Raw genomic sequence first — 20,310 nt, forward strand, 5'->3', positions numbered from 1 at the left:
GTACAATAAGGTAAAACAATAACAATGCAGAATAAAGTGTAGAGGCTACCAAACAATGCAATGCAGGTAAATGATAAAGCACACGATCTTTACAAGGTAGATTATGAGGTAAAGAGTCCATCTTATTGTACAAGATGTCATTCAAGAGTCTGGTAAGTTGGACAGAAGCTGCCCTTGAGCCTGGTGATGTATTTTATCTTCTGCCTGATAGGGGGAGGGGAGAAGAGAGTATGTCCAGGGTGCTGGGCCCTTTCATTATGCTGGGTGCTTTACTGAGGCAGCGAGAATGGACAGAGTCCGTAGAAGGGAGGCTGGGTCAGAATCAGAATCAGGCTTATTATCACTGGCATGTGACGTGAAATTTATTAACTTAGCAGCAGCAGTTCAATGCAATACATAATATAGAAGAGAAAAATAAATAATAAATAAGTAAATCAATTACAGTATACGTATATTGAATAGATTTTAAAAAGTGCAAAAACCAGAAATACTGTATATTAAAAGAAGTGAGGTAGTGTCCAAGGGTTCAATGTCCATTTAGGAATTGGATGGCCGAGGGGAAGAAGCTGTTTCTGAATCGCTGAGTGTGTGCCTTCAGGCTTCTGTACCTCCTACCTGATGGTAACAGTGAGAAAAGGGCATGCCCTGGGTGCTGGAGGTCCTTAATAATGGACGCTGCCTTTCTGAGATACCGCTCCCTGAAGATGTCCTGGGTACTTTGTAGGCTAGTACCCAAGATGGAGCTGACTAGATTTACAACCCTCTGCAGCTTCTTTTGGTCCTGTGCAGTAGCCCTTCCATACCAGCCAGTGATGCAGCCTGTCAGAATGCTCTCCCTGGTACATCTATAGAAGTTTTTGAGTGTATTTGTTGACATGCCAAATCTTTTCAAACTCCTAATAAAGTATAGCCACTGTCTTGCCGCCTTTATAACTACATCAATATGTTGGGACCAGGTTAGATCCTCAGAGATCTTAACACCCAGGAACTTGAAACTGCTCACTCTCTCCACTTTTGATCCCTACATGAGGATTGGTATGTGTTCCTTCATCTTACCCTTCCTGAAGTCCACAATCAGCTCTTTCGTCTTACTGACATTGAGTGCCAGGTTGTTGCTGCGGCACCACTCAACTAGTTAGCATATCTCACTCTTGTACACCCTCTCACCACCACCTGAGATTCTACCAACAATGCTTGTATTATCAGCAAATTTATATATAGTATTTGAGCTATTCTTAGCCACACAGTCATGTGTATGTAGAGAGTAGAGCAGTGGGCTAAGCACACACCCCTGAGGTGCGCCAGTGTTGATCGTCAGTGAGGAGGGTATGTTATCACCAAACCACAGAGATTGTGGTCTTCTGGTTAGGAAGTCGAGGATCCCATGGTGTGCTTGTGGTCATATGCAGAATGGTTGCCATACCTAGCTGTTATATATCCACACAAGATGCTTTCAATGGTTAATCGATAAAAATTGTTGAGTAAACGATAGGCCAGATTTCTTTAAGGAAGCAGAGTTTTTTGTGGGCTTTCTTGGCTGTGACATCAATGTAGTTGGACCAGGACAGGCTATTGCTGATGTTCAGATCTAGGGAATTGAAGCTCTCAACCTAAACACTGTTGATGTAGATAGGAGGATGTGCATCACCCACCTTTCTAAAGTCAGTGACCAGCTGTTTTGTTGACATGTAGGTATATGCAGTAAATTGTCAGAAAATGTTTGTAGTTCTTCCAATATTATTGCAGAAGTTAAAAGCTTATGCTATAGGAGGGTACACATGCATGGACAGAAAATTACCTGCCTAACAAGGAAATTAACATGAATCAGTTTTTCTTCTAGTTGGCAAGATGTAGCAACTGACACAGATCAGCTCTGCAGGCCTCATACTTTAATTTACAAAAATGACGTATCAAGTCACAGAAAGATTGGTTGCTAGATTTGCTGATGACAAAGTAAATTCTGACAAGGAGCCAAAGAAGGTATAAATAAATAAAGAGATATAAATAAATTGAGTGGTCAAAGATGGTAAAATGAATATAACTATTTAATTTAGCAAAAGTTTTAAAGCATATTATCTAAATATGAACGATTCTAGAGCTCTGAATTGCAGAAAGATCTGGGTGACCCAGTGCATGATTTGCAGAAGCGTGGTATTAAGATACAACTAGTAATTTGGAAAGCTAATAGAATATTATCCTTTACTGCTGAGTGCATCAAATACAAAAGTGGAGATGGTATGCTTCATTTATGTATGACACTGGTGAAATTACATCAGCAGTACTGTGTGGTCATGGTCTCATCAGGCAAAATTAATTTATTGGAAGCAATTCTGTGATGCTTTATTTGACCCATTGTTCGGTTTCTTTTGAAGAGACTCACCAGCTTCGGCTTGCATCCACTGAAGTTCACTGAACTGACAAGGAATTTGATCAAAACCTACTATGAAGTTTTAACAGAATTGAATTCTATTGACTTTACTACTTACATCCTTCATATACATGATTAAAAAGCTCTACATTATATCTGTCTAAATGTGCAATTTATATTAAATAGTATGTACAAGAAGATAGTCAATATAAAATAGAAATACAGTTGTGTTAGCATGAGTTAAGCAGTCTGATGGCCTGGTGGAAGAAGCTGTCCTGGAGCCTGTTGGTCCTAGTGTTTATGCTGCGGTTCCCAGATGGTAGCACAAAGAGATGATGTTTTGTCAATTGTGATACTTTTATTGCAAAGCATCATTATGATAGTCCAACACTACTTCATAATGGACTAGCTTCTACCACAATATTGATATTTAATGTGTCAATTAGTTGTAATAGAAAGTATTATTGGTTATGATTTTAATTTTTTAATGAATATAATACAAAAGTGAAGTTCTGTTTTCTTTTTTACAGAGGTGCTCTTGAGGCTTACGTTCAATCAGTACGAGCAAGAGAAGGGAAAGAATTTGCTTCCGTTTATCCAATAATGCTGCAATTGCTCCAAAAAGCCATGACTTCAGTACAGTAAATAAGTTTTTTTCCTGAACCCAAGCAGGATTTGCTGTCTGTTTAGATAATTCATAAATGTGACATTAATTGTTAATTATTAACTTCCTGGTGTTATAACTTTTAATTTTACTGGAAAATTTTATTTTACTTTTGAGAGCAGGATAATCTACTTTGGTAAATTAGTTAATGAGGTGACTTGGTTAACGGAAAAAGAGGCTACTATTTGAATGATGTATAAGATATCCTTACATCAACTTTAAGAATTGATGTTTAAATTTAAGATTACCATGACCTGACTATATTGTGGATCCAATTATTAAATGATAGTTTATTGAACTTGGTGAAAAAGCTTCTCTGGGGCATTGCTTTTAACATACTGCCATTCACTGAACTCCTGAATGAACCAAAAATCATACCTAAAGTAAGCATTTAATTTAATGCACAGTAGATATGATGTAAACTAATCAAATCTGTAATAAATTAAACTACTTCAGCAGTTCTGATTACAATGCTGGGATCAAAAGCAAAATGAATTTTGTGAGATAAGCATAACTTACAAAATTGTTTAGATTTATTAAAGATGTCAACTCTGTATACTGTTTCTTTAATGTTACTTCACATCTTGTTACTGAACATAAAATCTTAAGAGCTATTAACCCTTCCCATCGAAAGTTATGTTTTTTTTGTTTCAAGTCCTGTCAGTTGAAATGTGTTTAGTTCAGCAGTGCAAAGTACAGTCACTCCCGACTCTCATTACAGCATATTAAAAGTATGGCTAAAGGAAATGCCACGCATACTCTCCTGATTGCTGCAACTAACCCTCTGTCTTATGTGGGCAGAAAATCAAAGGTACAGGAAGGACGAAAGAGTTAAACAGTTTAAATAATAGTCATGGCTGTGGAGAAAATGGTGTTGCTGTAATCAGTCAAATGATAGTGTGCCTATGTTAATGTTTTTAAACTTTCGTCGTGATGCCCTTTGTTTGAATAAGTCACTTTAACCCTTAAATCATATCTGTTCATTTTACATCAGCCTATGCACACAATCAACTTCGTAGGGGTAATAACTGATAGATGTTAAGAGATGTCAGGTAGAAAAAGCAACTGACTCAATAAAGTAACTTCAACAAGACAATGCAGCACAATTTTGTACATAAATTTGTGAATAGATTAAGAAAAAAAATCCAGACATTTAACACTTTACATATTTATTTGAACTTGAATACAATAATTTTTTTGTGCAAGAGTTCCTGTGGGAATAACAGCCTGCATAAAGACATAAATTTACTTGAGTTAAAGCAGTTTATATAAATGTTGATCTGTGACTATGAATATCAACACTGAGTGGCATAAATGCCAATCCATGAAAATGACTCAAGGAGACATTCTCATTTTTCATAATATTGCAAGAAACACTAAAGTGCAATAGTCCTTAAGCACAATGGCAAAATTGTGGCCCACGTGCTTGTTGTGCCCCAATTTATGAATACAAGCCTCGAGTTTTATGGCAACTTTTGTTGGCTAAAACACCACAAAGTAAATTTGGGAGCATCCCTGCTACATATACTAATTCCCCCACTGTTTGCAAATAAAGTTAATTGAATTAAAATTGTGCAATATAATAAGTGATACAAATCATGATACAACAGTAGTTATACAGAATTTAAACTTTACCCATTTACATTCTTAAAAATAGACATCTTTATATACCAACTTTCCTCCCTTAACTTAGCACCACAGGATTTTTTTAGTACAAAGTTTTCAAGCCTAAAAGCTATATTTACCTGAAATAATCTTTGACTGAACTTTGGAAGAATGAGGAATTATGGCCATTTACAATACACAATTAAGAAAGTCAGAAAGATTAAATGCTTAAGATTTACAACACTATCAGCTATTTATATAAAAAGCAAACTATACTCACTTTATTACAGTTATCTAAATATAGATTTATCACAAAATCTTCAAAATTAAAACTGAAATATATAGATACATTGAGTCTTTTTGCTCACTTGCATCCAGTTTTCTAAAATTCATTCCAAATGGTGAAAGTAGAGGATAAAGTGGGTTTCTAAAAGTCTGGTTACTGCTGCTGCGAACCCTGTTATAAAAGAAACAAAAAAATCAATACGACAAGTTTAATTATCCTAGGGATGGCTCTGTAATTGTATGTGAAGTGTTATACATAGACAGGGGTCAACATGACCAAAAAAAAAACCTCTGAACAATATGAACTATTGATTCTACAAATTAGTTCCACATGTGCAAATTAATTCAATGGGTAGGTTACAGTGCCATGATACCCACACCTTATCAATTCCCCAAAAGGAAGTAGACCACTGACTATTCTCAGTATTCATTATACACAGAAAAAAAATTGCTTTGCTGCCAGTTTAAAAAAAACTACCAGCAATGGTATTGATGTAACAGAATAAAGAAACACAACTAATGCAAAGTACTTTTTAAGTGGAAGAGAAAGTGGAATAATACTGAAAAGTACAACAAAGATAGAAAACAAATATATCGAGTAAAACATCATACACAAGTTTGAGATTTTTAAAATCTACTGCAGTAGGTACTCAAGTGCCATTTTGCCACTTCAGCCTGCAAAAGCAAAATAAGTTGGCTGCTGGAAATGTGAGAATAGAAAATAATGAAAATACTCGACAATATTGACGTATTGATGAACAGAGGAACAAGGTTAACATTTGCTTGACAGCCTTCTATACAAATCGAGAATAACTTGTGTACTCAAAAAGCAATCTCAATTACACTATCTTCACTCTCATCCATCATGTGTGTCAACATCAATTTCCACCTTATCCTTCATCTCTTAGCTTTGCCACTGCCAATTCCACCTCTCTCTAAATGCATGATTGTCTAAATTTTGACATTCTAGTGTGTTTTTAACTTTACAGAATAAGGGTACTTAAAACTGAATCACATAATAGCTGCTGCCTTCTCTACAGAAAACGCATTTCAAAATTAAACAGAGCTATCTGATCACCTTAAATACCAACAGCAATGGCTTCAGTGACAACAAAGAATTGCTAATTATTGCTATACTCTAACAATGAAAGAATCACTTTAGTTGGCAACTATAATTCTATTATCGCAAACAGGAGGAAATCTGCAGATGCTGGAATTTCAAGCAACACACATAAAAATTGCTGGTGAACGAAGCAGGCCAGGCAGCATCTATAGGAAGAGGTACCGTTGACGTTTTGGGCCGAGACCCTTTGTCAGAACTAACTGAAAGAAGAGATAGTAAGAGATTCGTAAGTGGGAGGGGGAGGGGGAGATCCGAAATGATAGGAGAAGACAGGAGGGGGAGGGATGGAGCTAAGAGTTGGAAAGTTGATTGGCAAAAGGGATACGAGAGGGTCATGGGACGGGAGGCCGAGGGAGAAAGAAAGGGGGAGGGGTGAAGCCCAGAGGATGGACAAGGAGTATAGTGAGAGGGACAGAGGGAGAAAAAGAGAGAGAATATATAATAATAATAAATAACGGATGGGGTATGAAGGGGATGTGGGGCATTAACGGAAGTTAGAGAAGTCGATGTTCATGCCATCAGGTTGGAAGCTACCCAGACGGAATATAAAGTGTTGTTCCTCCAACCTGAGTGTGGCTTCATCTTTACAGTAGAGGAGGCCGTGGATAGACATATCAGAATAGGAATGGGATGTGGAATTAAAATGTGTGGCCACTGGGAGATCCTGCTTTCTCTGGCAGACAGAGCGTAGCCGTTCAGTGAAACGGTCTCCCAGCCAGCGTCGGGTCTCGCCAATATATAGAAGGCCGCTTCGGGAGCACCGTACGTAGTATATCACCCCAGCCGACTCACAGGTGAAGTATCACCTCACCTGGAAGGACTGTCTGGGGTCCTGAATGGTGGTGAGGGAGGAAGTGTAAGGGCAAGTGCAGCACTTGTTCCGTTTATTATTAAGTAAAGAGTATTAAGAGGTTAAAAACATTTGAGAACACAGATTATTTTAAGTACTTACAGAGTTGCTTCGTTTTCTTTTCCAGCAGTCTGGGTTAAGGCGTTTTTGTTCCTCTGCCAGAGCCTTGGCTTCCAATGTATAAATTCTCCTCTCTTCATTTTTCATCATTTTCCACTTGTCACCTAAAATTACACTGATGGCCCTATGTAACAAGTGCATTATATTAGACCAAGATCATACATGCAAACTAATACCTAATTTACATTTCTTTGATTACACATGTAATCCGATCTTAAAGTGTGCATCACCACAAAATTACCAGTATATTTTTCATGCAAATAATTCTCCATTCATGCAAATTATTGTAAGCAGAGCACAATAATTTCATTAAAACTGAGTTTGAATGAGAAGTCATTTTGAATCTATCAAGTGTTGTCCTTTATTAAACTCTGTTTTAAATTTTACTGTTAAATGGATACTATATCATGCCCATCATTCCAACTGAGCCAGTAAACCAGGGTAAGACCAATCTCAGTAAATGATGTCCTGACATTCAAAAACAGAGTGGTCTTGAAAGTTGTAAAAGATCTGTCTGTGGGATCACTGAGGATTTCAGATGACTGGTATATGTGGCATTGCAATACATGCTGATTTAAAAAACCATCAATCCAAAAGCAAAACTGAGGAATCTACATTGCATTCTACATGAGGTAAAATTTAATTTTGCTCAGAGTAAATACAATACAGTCCCATCTGAGGATACTAATAAAGGCAAAATCAAACTAGTTTGTTGAGAGGTACTTTAACAGATTGCCAAGAATTTAACTGGAGTTTTTAAATCAGCTGATCTGTCACAACTCAGATGTTTGCACTCCTTAATATAAAATGTAATGACTTTTTAAGAAATAATTGGTTTGAATACAAAGGAACTCTACAAACCTTAAAGAATTCAATCATTTCAACTTAACTTCATTCACATTTTACCTTCTGATCCCTAAACTGGAAGATATGCTATCATTTGCCCCAAACACCAATTATCCAATTTATTTACTTATTGTTCAATTATATTGGCTGTTTAATACCAATGACAGACAAAAATAGCCTCACCAAGTTGCAAAACAACAGCTGCTAATACAACGGTATTATGTGATATTATAAAAGGCACTCTCGTGACCTCTTGTGGCAGAATATTTGTTTAAATGTATGCTCGTTGGAAGCCACTAATGTCAGAGCTACAAAGTTCACTATCATCAAAAGAAGTTAGAAGGCTTTTCATCCTTTTATTTACAAGCTTTCTCCAGTTATCTAGGCACTATTTTCTCAATGTGGGTTTAAGAGCCAATTTGATGCTTGGTGAGCAAATCAATTAGGATAGTAGATTAAGATGTTCTACAATTTGTCAAAAATCACAGAATGTTTGCATTATCTTGACCTGAAACTGCTTGTAACATTCTCTCTAATGCTTAAGGGGCAGAAGAATAAATTATACTTGTTGAAACATACATATAACTTTCCACCCTTAGAGGCTGGCATTTTATAGTGCAAACTATTGCTCAATATATTCTCAAAACAAGCTTTAAAAAAACTGACCAAAATAGAAAACCTTCCCCTCCCCAGTGTGTGATCTGCTAAGTCTTGTGTTGGATCTTTTAATACTGAACTAACTGAACTAGCTGAATTTTATGCTTTAATTATGCTTGACAATCATGTTGTAAAGTGGTGAAAATTTCTTAAACCCATGACAAATTAAATGATTTGCAATATGATTAATTGTTTTCTATTACTGTGAGCATTAGTAATTGTGAATTGATTATTGTAGTAAGTGCTGTGCAAATTACAATTACAATCATATAATTACAGGAGTGCCTTTTAATGTAGAGTCAGCCCCAAGGGATGTTCTACCATCTTTAAAAAATATCCAAAACAATACAAATTCAGAGTTGGAATAGTGGCTCCCAACTGCTAGATAAAATGGCTCTAAATTCTCGTGATTATACTATATAAAACTGCCCTCAAATGCTGACCCTTATTTGCTTTTTGTAATAATTTCCTTTACAAATGGGGAACAAAATGGAGTTCACAGTATCTGACAATTGTGCTAACTGAACCAATTTTATATTAAGAAACAGTTCAGTGATGGATGATCCAAAAAAATAAGAATCTGGCACAATTTCCAGAGCTTGATGTAATAGATACTTGTGTGATATACAATAATCGGTTGGTTACTACGAAAAGTGGTGCTCCACTATTTAGAGCTCGATGTTTTTCTATATGAAAGGTAAAAACTACATGCACTTCCTCAAATGGTTAGTTTTAGGTAAAAGTCTCAACACACAAGAATGGGAAAATACATTATATCTGCTAACTACTGACTTTGATTAAAAAAAAAAATGGCAAAATACCCCAACAACAGGAATTCTGCAGATGCTGGAAATTCAAGCAACGCACATCAAAGTTGCTGGTGAATGCAGCAGGCCAGGCAGCATCTCTAGGAAGAGGTACAGTCAACGTTTCAGGCCGGGACCCTTCGTCAGGTCTAACTGAAGGAAGAGTTAGTAAGAGATTTGAAAGAAGGAAGGGTTAGTAAGAGATTTGAAAGGAAATCCTTCAGTTAGTCCTGACGAAGGGTCTCGGCCTGAAACGTCGACTGTACCTCTTCCTAGAGATGTTGCCTGGCCTGCTGCGTTCACCAGCAACTTTAATGTGTGTTGCAAAATACCCCATAAACTTTTATTTTTAAATGTTACCATTTTAATGTTACCAATTACCATTATTTTTTGCTATTGAGAATAAATAACAAAATTGGGTGCAATACTTTTTTTTCTTTCTCAGAAGTCCTTGATCCCAAATACAGCAATCCTTAGCCTGCTCTGGAATCTTGAACACAACTACACCTGGTTCAATTCAGTATTATACTACTGCAGCACTGCTGGCACTTAAGGAAAGAAGAATCTTACTAGAGGAAGTGGTGAAAGTAGGTGCAATTATAATATTTAAAAGATATTTGACAGGAAATGTTTATTGAGGGATATGTGCCAAATGCAGACAAATGGGAGAAGCTCAGCATGATCAAGTTGGACCAAAGGGCCTGTTTTTGTGCTGTGTGATTATTGAACTTCCATGTTGGGTTAGAACTTTTCAAATAACTGCATGTGTATAATGGCAAATTATGAATTCAGCTCAAAATGTTACAATCTCCTTTTAATACATCTTTCAGAATCTCTCCTGCCAGGAAATCTTTCCTAATATGGATGGCATCTTAAAAATGTACCATGTTTACATCAGAAGCTTAATTACACATCTTCTTGGCAAATAAATTATGTTCATTCTGCTGCATCTTCATAAAAAAATATAATTTGTTTCTAATTCTGTGACATGACAAGGTGATTTCAAATGCTTCTACTTGCTTTAAATGGCTCTGCTCTCCCAAAGAAATGTGATCATTCATTTCTGTATCTTGGCCCTCTGATTATTATTCAAATGTTTAGTATTCACTTCAAATTACAATTTGAAGGTACAGTTCAAACCAAGTACTATGCCTTAAAGTACATAAAGCTAACTGACTAGGACACAACTGTCAGCCCATGTACTCGAATGAGTACTAGGACCATTACTGGCTGACATGTTTATAAATAATAAGGTTGTCTTAATATGAAGGGATCTCCAGATCTGCAGGTGTTAACAAAATAGGAGCTGAGGCTAATGATAAAATTCAGTGCACATATAATCAAACCATTGTAAATGTGTTGGGCTTAAAAACCAGAAAGCTGGAAGATGTAAATTAATGTGTAGTATCATCTCAAAAGTAGCAAATCATTAGATATCCAGGAATAGAATTTCAGTATGTATATTGTATACATTTCTCTGATATTAAATGTACCTATTGATATGAACTGATTAGGATACGGAAAGCCAATACAGCTGCAGATATCACATACAAAGTGACCTCAGTGACAGCACATCTAAATTATTAAGCTTCATAACATAATTTAAAAAGCAGATCATATTTTAGTGAAGGTAGGACCGATTAGAGATAAAGGTGGGAAGATGTGCCTGGAGGCTGTAGAAGTGAGCGAGGTCCTCAATGAATACTTCTCTTCAGTATTCGCCAATGAGAGGGAACTTGATGATGGTGAGGACAATATGAGTGAGGTTGATGTTCTGGAGCATGTTGATATTAAGGGAGAGGAGGTGTTGGAGTTGTTAAAATACATTAGGACAGATAAGTCCCTGGGGCCTGACGGAATATTCCCCAGGCTGCTACACGAGGCAAGAGAAGAGATTGCTGAGCCTTTGGCTAGGACCTTTATGTCCTCGTTGTCCACAGGAATGGTACCGGAGGATTGGAGGGAGGCAAATGTTGTCCCCTTGTTCAAAAAAGGTAGTAGGGATAGTCCGGGTAATTATAGACCAGTGAGCCTTACGTCTGTGGTGGGAAAGCTGTTGGAAAAGATTCTTAGAGATAGGATCTATAGGCATTTAGAGAATCATGGTCTGATCAGGGACAGTCAGCATGGCTTTGTGAAGGGCAGATCGTGTCTAATAAGCCTGATAGAGTTCTTTGAGGAGGTGACCAGGCATATAGATGAGGGTAGTGCAGTGGATGTGATCTATATGGATTTTAGTAAGGCATTTGACAAGGTTCCACACGGTAGGCTTATTCAGAAAGTTAGAAGGCATGGGATCCAGGGAAGTTTGGCCAGGTGGATTCAGAATTGGCTTGCCTACAGAAGGCAGAGGGTGGTGGTGGAGGAAGTACATTCGGATTGGAGGGTTGTGACTAGTGGTGTCCCACAAGGATCTGTTCTGGGACCTCTACTTTTCATGATTTTTATTAATGACCTGGATGTGGGGGTAGAAGGGTGGGTTAGCAAGTTTGCTGACGACACAAAGGTTGGTGGTGTTGTAGATAGTGTACAGGATTGTTGAAGATTGCAGAGAGACATTGATAGGATGTAGAAGTGGGCTCAGAAGTGGCAGATGGAGTTCAACCCAGAGAAGTGTGAGGTGGTACACTTTGGAAGGACAAACTCCAAGGCAGAGTACAAAGTAAATGGCAGGATACTTGGTAGTGTGGAGGAGCAGAGGGATCTCGGGGTACATGTCCACAGATCCCTGAAAGTTGCCTCACAGGTGGATAGGGTAGTTAAGAAAGCTTATGGGGTGTTAGCTTTCATAAGTCGAGGGATAGAGTTTAAGAGTCGCAAAGTAATGATGCAGCTCTATAAAACTCTGGTTAGGCTACACTTGGAGTACTGTGTCCAGTTCTGGTCACCTCACTATAGGAAGGATGTGGAAGCATTGGAAAGGGTACAGAGATTTACCAGGATGCTGCCTGGTTTAGAGAGTATGCATTATGATCAGAGATTAAGGGAGCTAGGGCTTTACTCTTTGGAGAGGAGGATGATGAGAGGAGACATGATAGAGGTGTACAAGATAATAAGGGGAATAGATAAGAGTGGATAGCCAGCGCCTCTTCCTTAGGGCACCACTGCTCAATACAAGAGGACATGGCCTTAAGGTAAGGGGTGGGAAGTTCAAGGGGGATATTAGAGGAAGGTTTTTTACTCAGAGAGTGGTTGGTGTGTGGAATGCACTGCCTGAGTCAGTGGTGGAGGCAGATACACTAGTGAAGTTTAAGAGACTACTAGACAGGTATATGGAGGAATTTAAGGTGGGGGCTTATATGGGAGGCAGGGTTTGAGGGTCGGCACAACATTGTGGGCCAAAGGTCCTGTACTGTGCTGTACTATTCTATGTTTACGAGAAATCAGGAAAAGAATAACTTTAGTTAGGATGGTAAGGTATCTTGTGTATATAAAATTTGGATTACTGATGTAATATCACTAATGTTCTGCCTTTCTTTTCACAAAATTAGTTACAGATAAATACCAATGTTGGAAATAATAAAATGTTTGAATTTCTCAACCCTGGGACATTTCAGAGTATGGATTACATGGAGCCTTTTGTAAGCTGTGTATGTTATTAGTAAGGAATGCAAGTGAGAGGATAGCTTACATCATTGTTAGAATACTGTACTGAAAGAAATGAAAACTTTTAAGGAATGGCTATGCACCTTATAAAGATCTTAAGGTTTCCTCAATAAGAATTAAAAGCAATCTTCCCGACACAAAGTTAAAGCAGGCAAACTTCATTCCTCTGCGGGACTAGTGGCCAAGAGAATTTAAGAAAAAAATGAGTAAATTAGAAACTCTGGGTCCACAAATGCAGCTAAAAGCATAAATCTGAATGTCCTTATCTACTCTGTTCTGTTTCTCCATAAGTTGTGCTCTACCAGTATTTTACTGATAAATAGCATTGAAATCCATTTAAGAACCATTTATCCTCTGTATCTCATTTTTAAAAAAATCATAAATGCTTGTAAAAACTGCAGGCCGGTTACAAGGGCAGTAGATGGTAATCATAGATTCTTTAGTGCCAGGCAAGAATCTTTCGAATTTGGTAATGATCTTTGCAACCTTAGTACCTAGAACAGCATAGAAAAATATAGCACAGGAACAAGCACGGTGTCTGGGTCCATCACAATGCCACTCAAACTAATCCATCTACCTGCACATGGTGCACATTCCTCTATTCACTACCTGTATGTGTGTGTGTATCTTAAATCTGCTCTGACCACCTCCCCTGGAAGTGCAGTCCAGGCATCTACCACTCCATGTTAAAAAGTGTTCCTTCTCAACATTCTGCTGTGAGAATGATCCTGGGAATGAAAGTCAATTTATTGATGGAGCGTTTGATGGCTCTGGGTCTGTACTCGCTGGAGTTTAGAAGAATGGGGGGGGGTGGGGAGAGGTCTCAATGAAACTTGTCAAATATTGAAAGATCTAAATAAAGTGGATGTGCAAAGGATCTTTCCGATAGTGAGGAAATCTAGGACTAGAGGGCATAGCCTCAGAATATAAAGGACATCACTGTAGAACAGAGATGAGCACGAATTTCTTTAGCCACAAGGTGGGGAATCTATGGAATTAATTGCCATGGACAGCTGTAGAGACCAAGTCATTCTGTAAATTTAAAGCAAATGTTGATAAGTTCTTTATTAGTAAGGGCGTCAAAGGTGATGGAGAGAAATCAAAAGAATGGTGGAGGATAATAAATCAGCCACGATAAAATGGTGGTGCATACTTGTTGAACCAAATGACTCAATTCTGCTCACGTCTTATAGTCTCACCTTTAAACCTATGTTCTATCATTTGATATTTCCACTCGTATTGGGGGGGGGGGGAGGAGAGAGGAATGACGATCTTATCTGTGTCTCTCGTGATTATTTGTTTATTCAGCAATACAATGTAGAATAGGTCCTTACGACTCTTCAAGCCATGCCGCCCCAGCCACCCCTGACAAACCCAATTAACCCTAAACTAATCATGGGATAATTTACAATGACCAATTAACCTAGCTGGTACGTCTTTGGACTGTGGGAGAAAACCTGGGGAAAACTCACATAGAAGAGGCACAGACTCCTGACAGACAGCACTGAAACTGAACTCCAAACTCCCCAAGCTGTAACATCGACATCGAACACTCTGGTCAAAATAATTCAAGTCTGCCCAATCTCTCTTTAGCTAAGACGCACTAATCCAGACAATTTGCTCAGCTTCCTCACTAAAGCTTATGCATACTTCCTATAGTATGGCACATACAATATTCTAACTACGGTCTGACAAAATTTATTACATATCTACAACGTGACATTCCTATTTTATACTAAGTGTCCAAACCAATAAAGGCAAGCATGCCAGGCATTATCTTTACCACCCTGTCTGCTTGTGTCGCTACTGTCAGGCAGGTACAGACATGCATTCCAAGATTTTCTTGTTTATCAAAGCTCCTGAGTCCTTCCATTTAACTGTATACTTCCCTCACGCATGTAACGATCCAAAATACATCAACTCACAACTGTTAGGATTAAATTTCATCTGCCCAAATTCCTAACTGATCTCTGTCCTGTGAATAATCCTGTTCTCTATCTTTTAGCTTAGGAACTTTACATAGATCACTTGTCCACATTACACTTCACTTTAAAAAGAAATAAGTATTTAGTAACGATTATTGTGCAAACAGGTTAGTCATGTTCAAAATCCTGATGTGATTAGAATTCCAAAAGGAGATTTACAAACATACAAATTAGAAGCAGGAGTAATCCTCTTGGTCCTTTAAGCTTGCTCCATCAGTTAATAAGATTATTGCTCATTTAAGTGTAATCACTGTTACCCACTGGAAATCTTCACTTCTTTACCATCAAGTACCTAATTCAGGGGTCAGCAACCTTTTTGTCCCTGTGGGCCGGATTGCGTATTAATGAGCGGAGGGTGGGCCAGATAAATGCCATAAAAAAAAACTTGAAATATGGGAATTATCCATTTAAATACATCTAGTTATGTTTTGCCTCAAATTAATGAATAACGCATGCTAGAAAATCATTTGTGCTTAACCAAGGATGCCAATTAGTAATCAAAGAACTCAGTTTAGTTGCAATTTATTTCAATCAAGGCATCTTTTGAATCTAATAAAAGGACACAAAGAATCTTTAAACATAAAATGTTATGAACATGATGTATTGAATGGCGGTAAATTAAGTATAATAAAAAAGAAAATTTTAATGCAAGCAGTCGATAAATCAAGTGAAACTTGATGCTGTTTATCGCTTGAAAGCTTCTCAATATTGGGTGTCAGACTTGTTGATGCCAAGAGCAAGACATTATCCACATGGGCATCAGTCAATCTTGTTCTCAACTGGTTCTTGGTGTGCTTCATTTTTGAAAATAATTGCTCACACAGATAAGTGCTGCCAAACAATGATGTCATCTTCTTTGCATGGTCCACTAAGTTAAGAAACTTCCCACTTAGATGAATATATTTTCTATAGAAGTCAAGCACTGACACATCTTCTGAATGAAATTTCGATCACAATATGTCGTCACACTGTATCTCAATCAATTCTATTTGAAAAATTTCTGATGCAGTGTCCACTCCATATCAAATGGAGTAGCAAACAGCTTGAACTCATCTGCATGCAAGTGAAAATCAGCAAAACGAGATGAAAACTCTTTTCTCAATTCTTGGACCATATTCACAAAGATGCCTGGATCTTGTGCTTTACATTTTTGAAAAGTGGGAAAATGTGAACAATTTCCTTTTTGAAGCTGGTACTCCCACAATTGCAGCTTTCTTTTCATTATGGCAGGTCTATTTTCTAGGCAAATGAGACATACTGGTTTCCCAGCTTGCTCGATGAAGAAGTAATCTAGTGTCCAAGTGTCTTGGAGATGTCGGCACTCAGTGTCTACCTTCCTGCGTTTTGCATTCATTGCCATTGGAATTTTTTTTCGATTTTATTTTGAAATGTGAGTTATTCAACAAGTATCGTAGCACATGTAAATATCTGGATATTTAGTGTGGATTTCTTGTTAAAACACAGTGACACTGTTTCTGTTTACAGATTTGAACAACCCCATCTGAAAACCTGTGCGTGCACGGAGAGTACCTAATACACACTAATAAGGTAGTCTGCCTTCCTATCGTTCGTATATACCAGTGTTTGGTTTGGAACAAAATGGAACCTGGGACCAGTGTAACAAGACGTGATGCATGTCCATCAGTCCCCTCAGCCTCTGCTGCTCCAGAGAAAACAACCCTAGTTTGTCCCACCTCTCATGATAGTACATGCCTTCTGAACCAAGCAGCATTCTGATAAATCTCTCCTGTACCTTCTCCAACCTTCCCTTAGTGGGGCAACTAGAACTGTATGATATGCTCCAGATGTGCCCAAAATAGAGTTTTATAAAGTTGCAACAATTTCGTGACTTGAACTCAATGCTTCGACTAATAAAAACAGCCTTCCATAAGCCTTCTTAACCACCATATCAACATGTGTACCCACTTTCATGGAGCTATAAACATGGACCCCAAGATCTCACCGCTCAGCAACACCGTTAGGGTCTTGCCCTTAACAGTGTAGTCGCCTTGCATCTACCCAAGGTGCAATACCTCATTTACCTGGGTTAAACTCCATCTGCCATTTCTTTGCCCATTACCTGCAACTGCTCTGTTTCACGATGTATTCTTTGCCTTCTGATGAGGCATCTCTCACCTGATATTAACTCTAGTTCTCTCTCCCCAGATGCTGCCTAACCCATGTAGCTCTGGCACTCAAAAAATATGTCTGTCTTTGCCTAAAATATCACAGCCTTTTGAGAATGAGTTTTCCAAAGATTCACCAGCATAAGCGATTCATCTCTCCAAACACCCTTTTCACAGGGGATCACTGCAGGGCACAATATCAAACACTGATACATTCTGGCATTCTCGGTCCTGAAGTCCTTGCACAGGGATACTTACTAACAGACATCACGCTGGAGTGCTAGAAACCTCGCATAAACCCTGCCCTCCATGGTACTGCTGCTGGCCAGATGCCTCTGTGAATTCCTACCCTCTCAGTTGGCATTCTCACAGCAATGAATCACCACCCACAACTCAGTGTGAAGAGGCTATCGGTGCAGGTTGGGGTTGGGCAAGAAAATGTAAGTGATGTGGTCACTCAGCCGATTGGGTTGCATGCTGGCCGACACAGTGTGCAGACTGTTGCTGGCAACCAGCAACACTGGCTCCATGTACTGCCCAAACACCCAAATCCTACAGTTTTTCTCATCACCTCCAGCTGAATGTGATGGAAACTGCTGTTAGCCACCACCAAGACTTCTATGTGTTAACAACCTTCAACAGTAGTCAGTACCCATTGTGCTTCTCAGCATATTTAAAGAACTTAGTGAAATTTCAATACTATATTGAAAGAGTTATGAAGCATACAAAGAGGGGAAGACAGCAACTTTTCACAGCCCCACAACTTCACTTTATTTGAATAGTACATGCTCCACGATGTACTCCATTTGCCAGATCCTTGCCCACTTCAAATGGCTATATCTTTTGAGGTTTCCATATATCCTCCCCACAACTTACTTTCTAACTTTTGTGTCAATAAACTAAGCAACCTATCTACAGGAATGCTATCAATGAGCTTGGAAGAGTGCAAAAAAAATTTACAAAGATGTTTCAAGACTTGAGGACCTACCAGAACTTGATAGGGAAAGGTTGAATAGGGCAGGACCTTATTCCCTGAAATGCAGAAGAATGAGGGGAGATCTTATACAGGTATACAAAATTATAGGCCTAATAGGGTAAATAAATGCAAGCTTTTTTCTGGAGGCTCGGTGAGACTAGAACTAGATGTCATAGGTTTAGGGTGAAAGGTGAAATATTTAAGGGGAACCTGAGGGAAAACAAGTTCACTCAGAGAGTGATGCAAGTGTGGAACAAGCCATCAGCAGAAGTTCAATTGCAGCACTTAAGAGAAGTTTGGATAGATACACGGATGGGAAGGCCATGGTCCAGCACAGATTCATCTACATGTGTCTTCACTCACACCATTTAACTAAATTACATGAAACTAAGGACCAGCGCCAATCCCTGTGACAAACCACTCAACCTGTCCTGCCAAACAGAAAAAAAACCATTTATGCTCACCCTTCTGTGAGCCGGCCAATCTTCTATCCATGTCAACACGCTACTTCCTACACTTTGAGCGTTCATTTTTCATTATAACCCCTGAGCAGCACTTCATCAATTGGTTTCTGAAGATTTCATCACAATACAATGCACCACTTCCCCCCCTATTCACAGAATGTTACTTCTTCCAAAGACTTTAATAAATTAGTCAAACATTATCTCCCTTTCACAAAACCACCCTGGTTTTGTCAGATTATTTTGATATCATTAAGTGCATTACATTTTCCCATGACTAGTTTTAAGCAAACTGTCCCTGTTTTCTCAGCAAGTCAGGCAGCACCTATGGAGGGAAATAAAGAGCTAATGTTTCAGGCTGAGACCCTTCATCAGCACTGGAAAGGAAGGAGGTAGAAGCCAGATTAAGAAGCTGGGGGGAAGGAAAGGAGTACAAGGTGGTAGGTGATAGGTCAGATCAGGTGACTAGGGATGAAGTAAGAGGCTAGGAGGAGATAGGTGGAAGAGGTGAAAAAGAAAGAATCTGATTGGATAGGACAGTGGACCATGGAAAAAAGAGAAGTAGGGGCACTAGAGGGAGGTGATGGGCAGATGAGAAAGGGCGTAAGGGTTTACAGAATGAGGAACAAAAAAGAGAGAAGTGGGGGGGAGAAATTACCCAAATTTAGAGGAATTGATATTCAAATTGAAGGCTACCCAGACAGAATATGGGTAGATACTGGGAGATCCTGCCTTTTGCGTCAGAAAGAGCAAAGGTGCTTGACAAAGTGGTCCTCCAATCTGCGTCAGATCTCAGAAATGTACAAGATGTAGCACCGGGAGCTTTGGATACAAGACCCTGACAGACTCATGGGTGTATCACCTCACAAGGAAGAACTTTGGTATGGGAGGAGGTGTAGCATGTCATGCTCAAACACAGTATCTGGTGTGGCTTCCTTTACATCGGTGAGACCAGACATAGATTGGGGGACCGCTTCGTCAATTTCCTTCACTATGTCTCCCACAAGACACAGGATCTCCTGGTGGCTACCCATTTCTGTTCAACTTCCCATTCCTATTCTGACACATCTTTCCATGACTGCCTCTACTGCCATGATGAGGACAAGCTCAAGTTGGAGGAGGAACACCTCATTTCCAGTCTGGGTAGCCTCCAACCTGATGGGATGAACATTGATTTTCTATAAATTCTGGTAATTTATACCCTTCCCTCCTCTCTTTTCCCATTCCCCATTCTAGTTACCCTCTCATCTCTTCTCACTTGCACATCACCTCCCTCTGGTTACTCTTCTCACCTTTCTTCCACGGTGCACAGTCCTCTATCAGATTCCTTCTCTTTCAACCCTTTACTTCTTGCACCTATCCTCTCCCAGCTTCTTACTTCATTACCTCGCCTGTTTTTACCTATCACCTACCAGCTCGTACTCCTTCTCTTAAGACCATAAGGTATAGGAGCAGAATTAGGCCATTTGGCCCATTGAGTGTGCTCCACCATTTCATTATGGCTGATCCATTTTCCCCTCAGCCCCAATCTCCTGCCTTCTCCCCATATCCCTTCATGCCCTGACTAAACAAAAACCAATCAACCTCTGCCTTAAATATACACGTTGACATGGCCTCCACAGCTGCCTGTGGTAATGGATTCCACAGATTCACTACTCTCTGGCTAAAGAAATTTGTCCTCATCACCGTTCTAAAAGGACATCCCTCTATTCTGAGGCAGTGGCCCCTGGCCTTAGACTTCCCCACTATAAGAAACATCCTTTCCATATCCACCCTTCAAGGCCTTTCAACATTCAATAGGCTTCAATGATGTTACCATTCTGAATTCCAGT

General features: G+C 38.9%; 2 protein-coding genes across 3 annotated transcripts in view; one reads left to right on the forward strand and one right to left on the reverse strand.

The window, feature by feature from the left end:
* Positions 1 to 4,082, forward strand: part of cog5 (component of oligomeric golgi complex 5) — a 114,303-nt gene extending 110,221 nt beyond the window's left edge. Inside the window, exon 22 of one of the 2 annotated variants that reach the window (XM_072241515.1) lies at positions 2,899 to 4,082. In XM_072241515.1, the coding sequence (XP_072097616.1) occupies positions 2,899 to 3,013 (115 nt within the window). In that variant the 3' untranslated portion in view covers positions 3,014 to 4,082. The remainder of the gene's footprint in view (positions 1 to 2,898) is intronic. The other variant, XM_072241518.1, reaches the window with a different exon arrangement.
* An 89-nt stretch (positions 4,083 to 4,171) lies between these two features.
* The window catches only part of hbp1 (HMG-box transcription factor 1), a 53,915-nt gene continuing 37,776 nt past the window's right edge, over positions 4,172 to 20,310 (reverse strand). Inside the window, exons 10-11 of the mRNA XM_072241519.1 lie at positions 6,998 to 7,139; positions 4,172 to 5,094 (exon numbers count right to left, since the gene is read on the reverse strand). Coding sequence (XP_072097620.1) covers positions 5,077 to 5,094; positions 6,998 to 7,139 — 160 coding nt within the window. The 3' untranslated portion in view covers positions 4,172 to 5,076. The remainder of the gene's footprint in view (positions 5,095 to 6,997; positions 7,140 to 20,310) is intronic.

The sequence above is a fragment of the Mobula birostris genome, chromosome 23 (genome assembly GCF_030028105.1).
Source record: "Mobula birostris isolate sMobBir1 chromosome 23, sMobBir1.hap1, whole genome shotgun sequence".
In the NCBI taxonomy this organism is placed as follows: Eukaryota; Metazoa; Chordata; class Chondrichthyes; order Myliobatiformes; family Myliobatidae; genus Mobula; species Mobula birostris.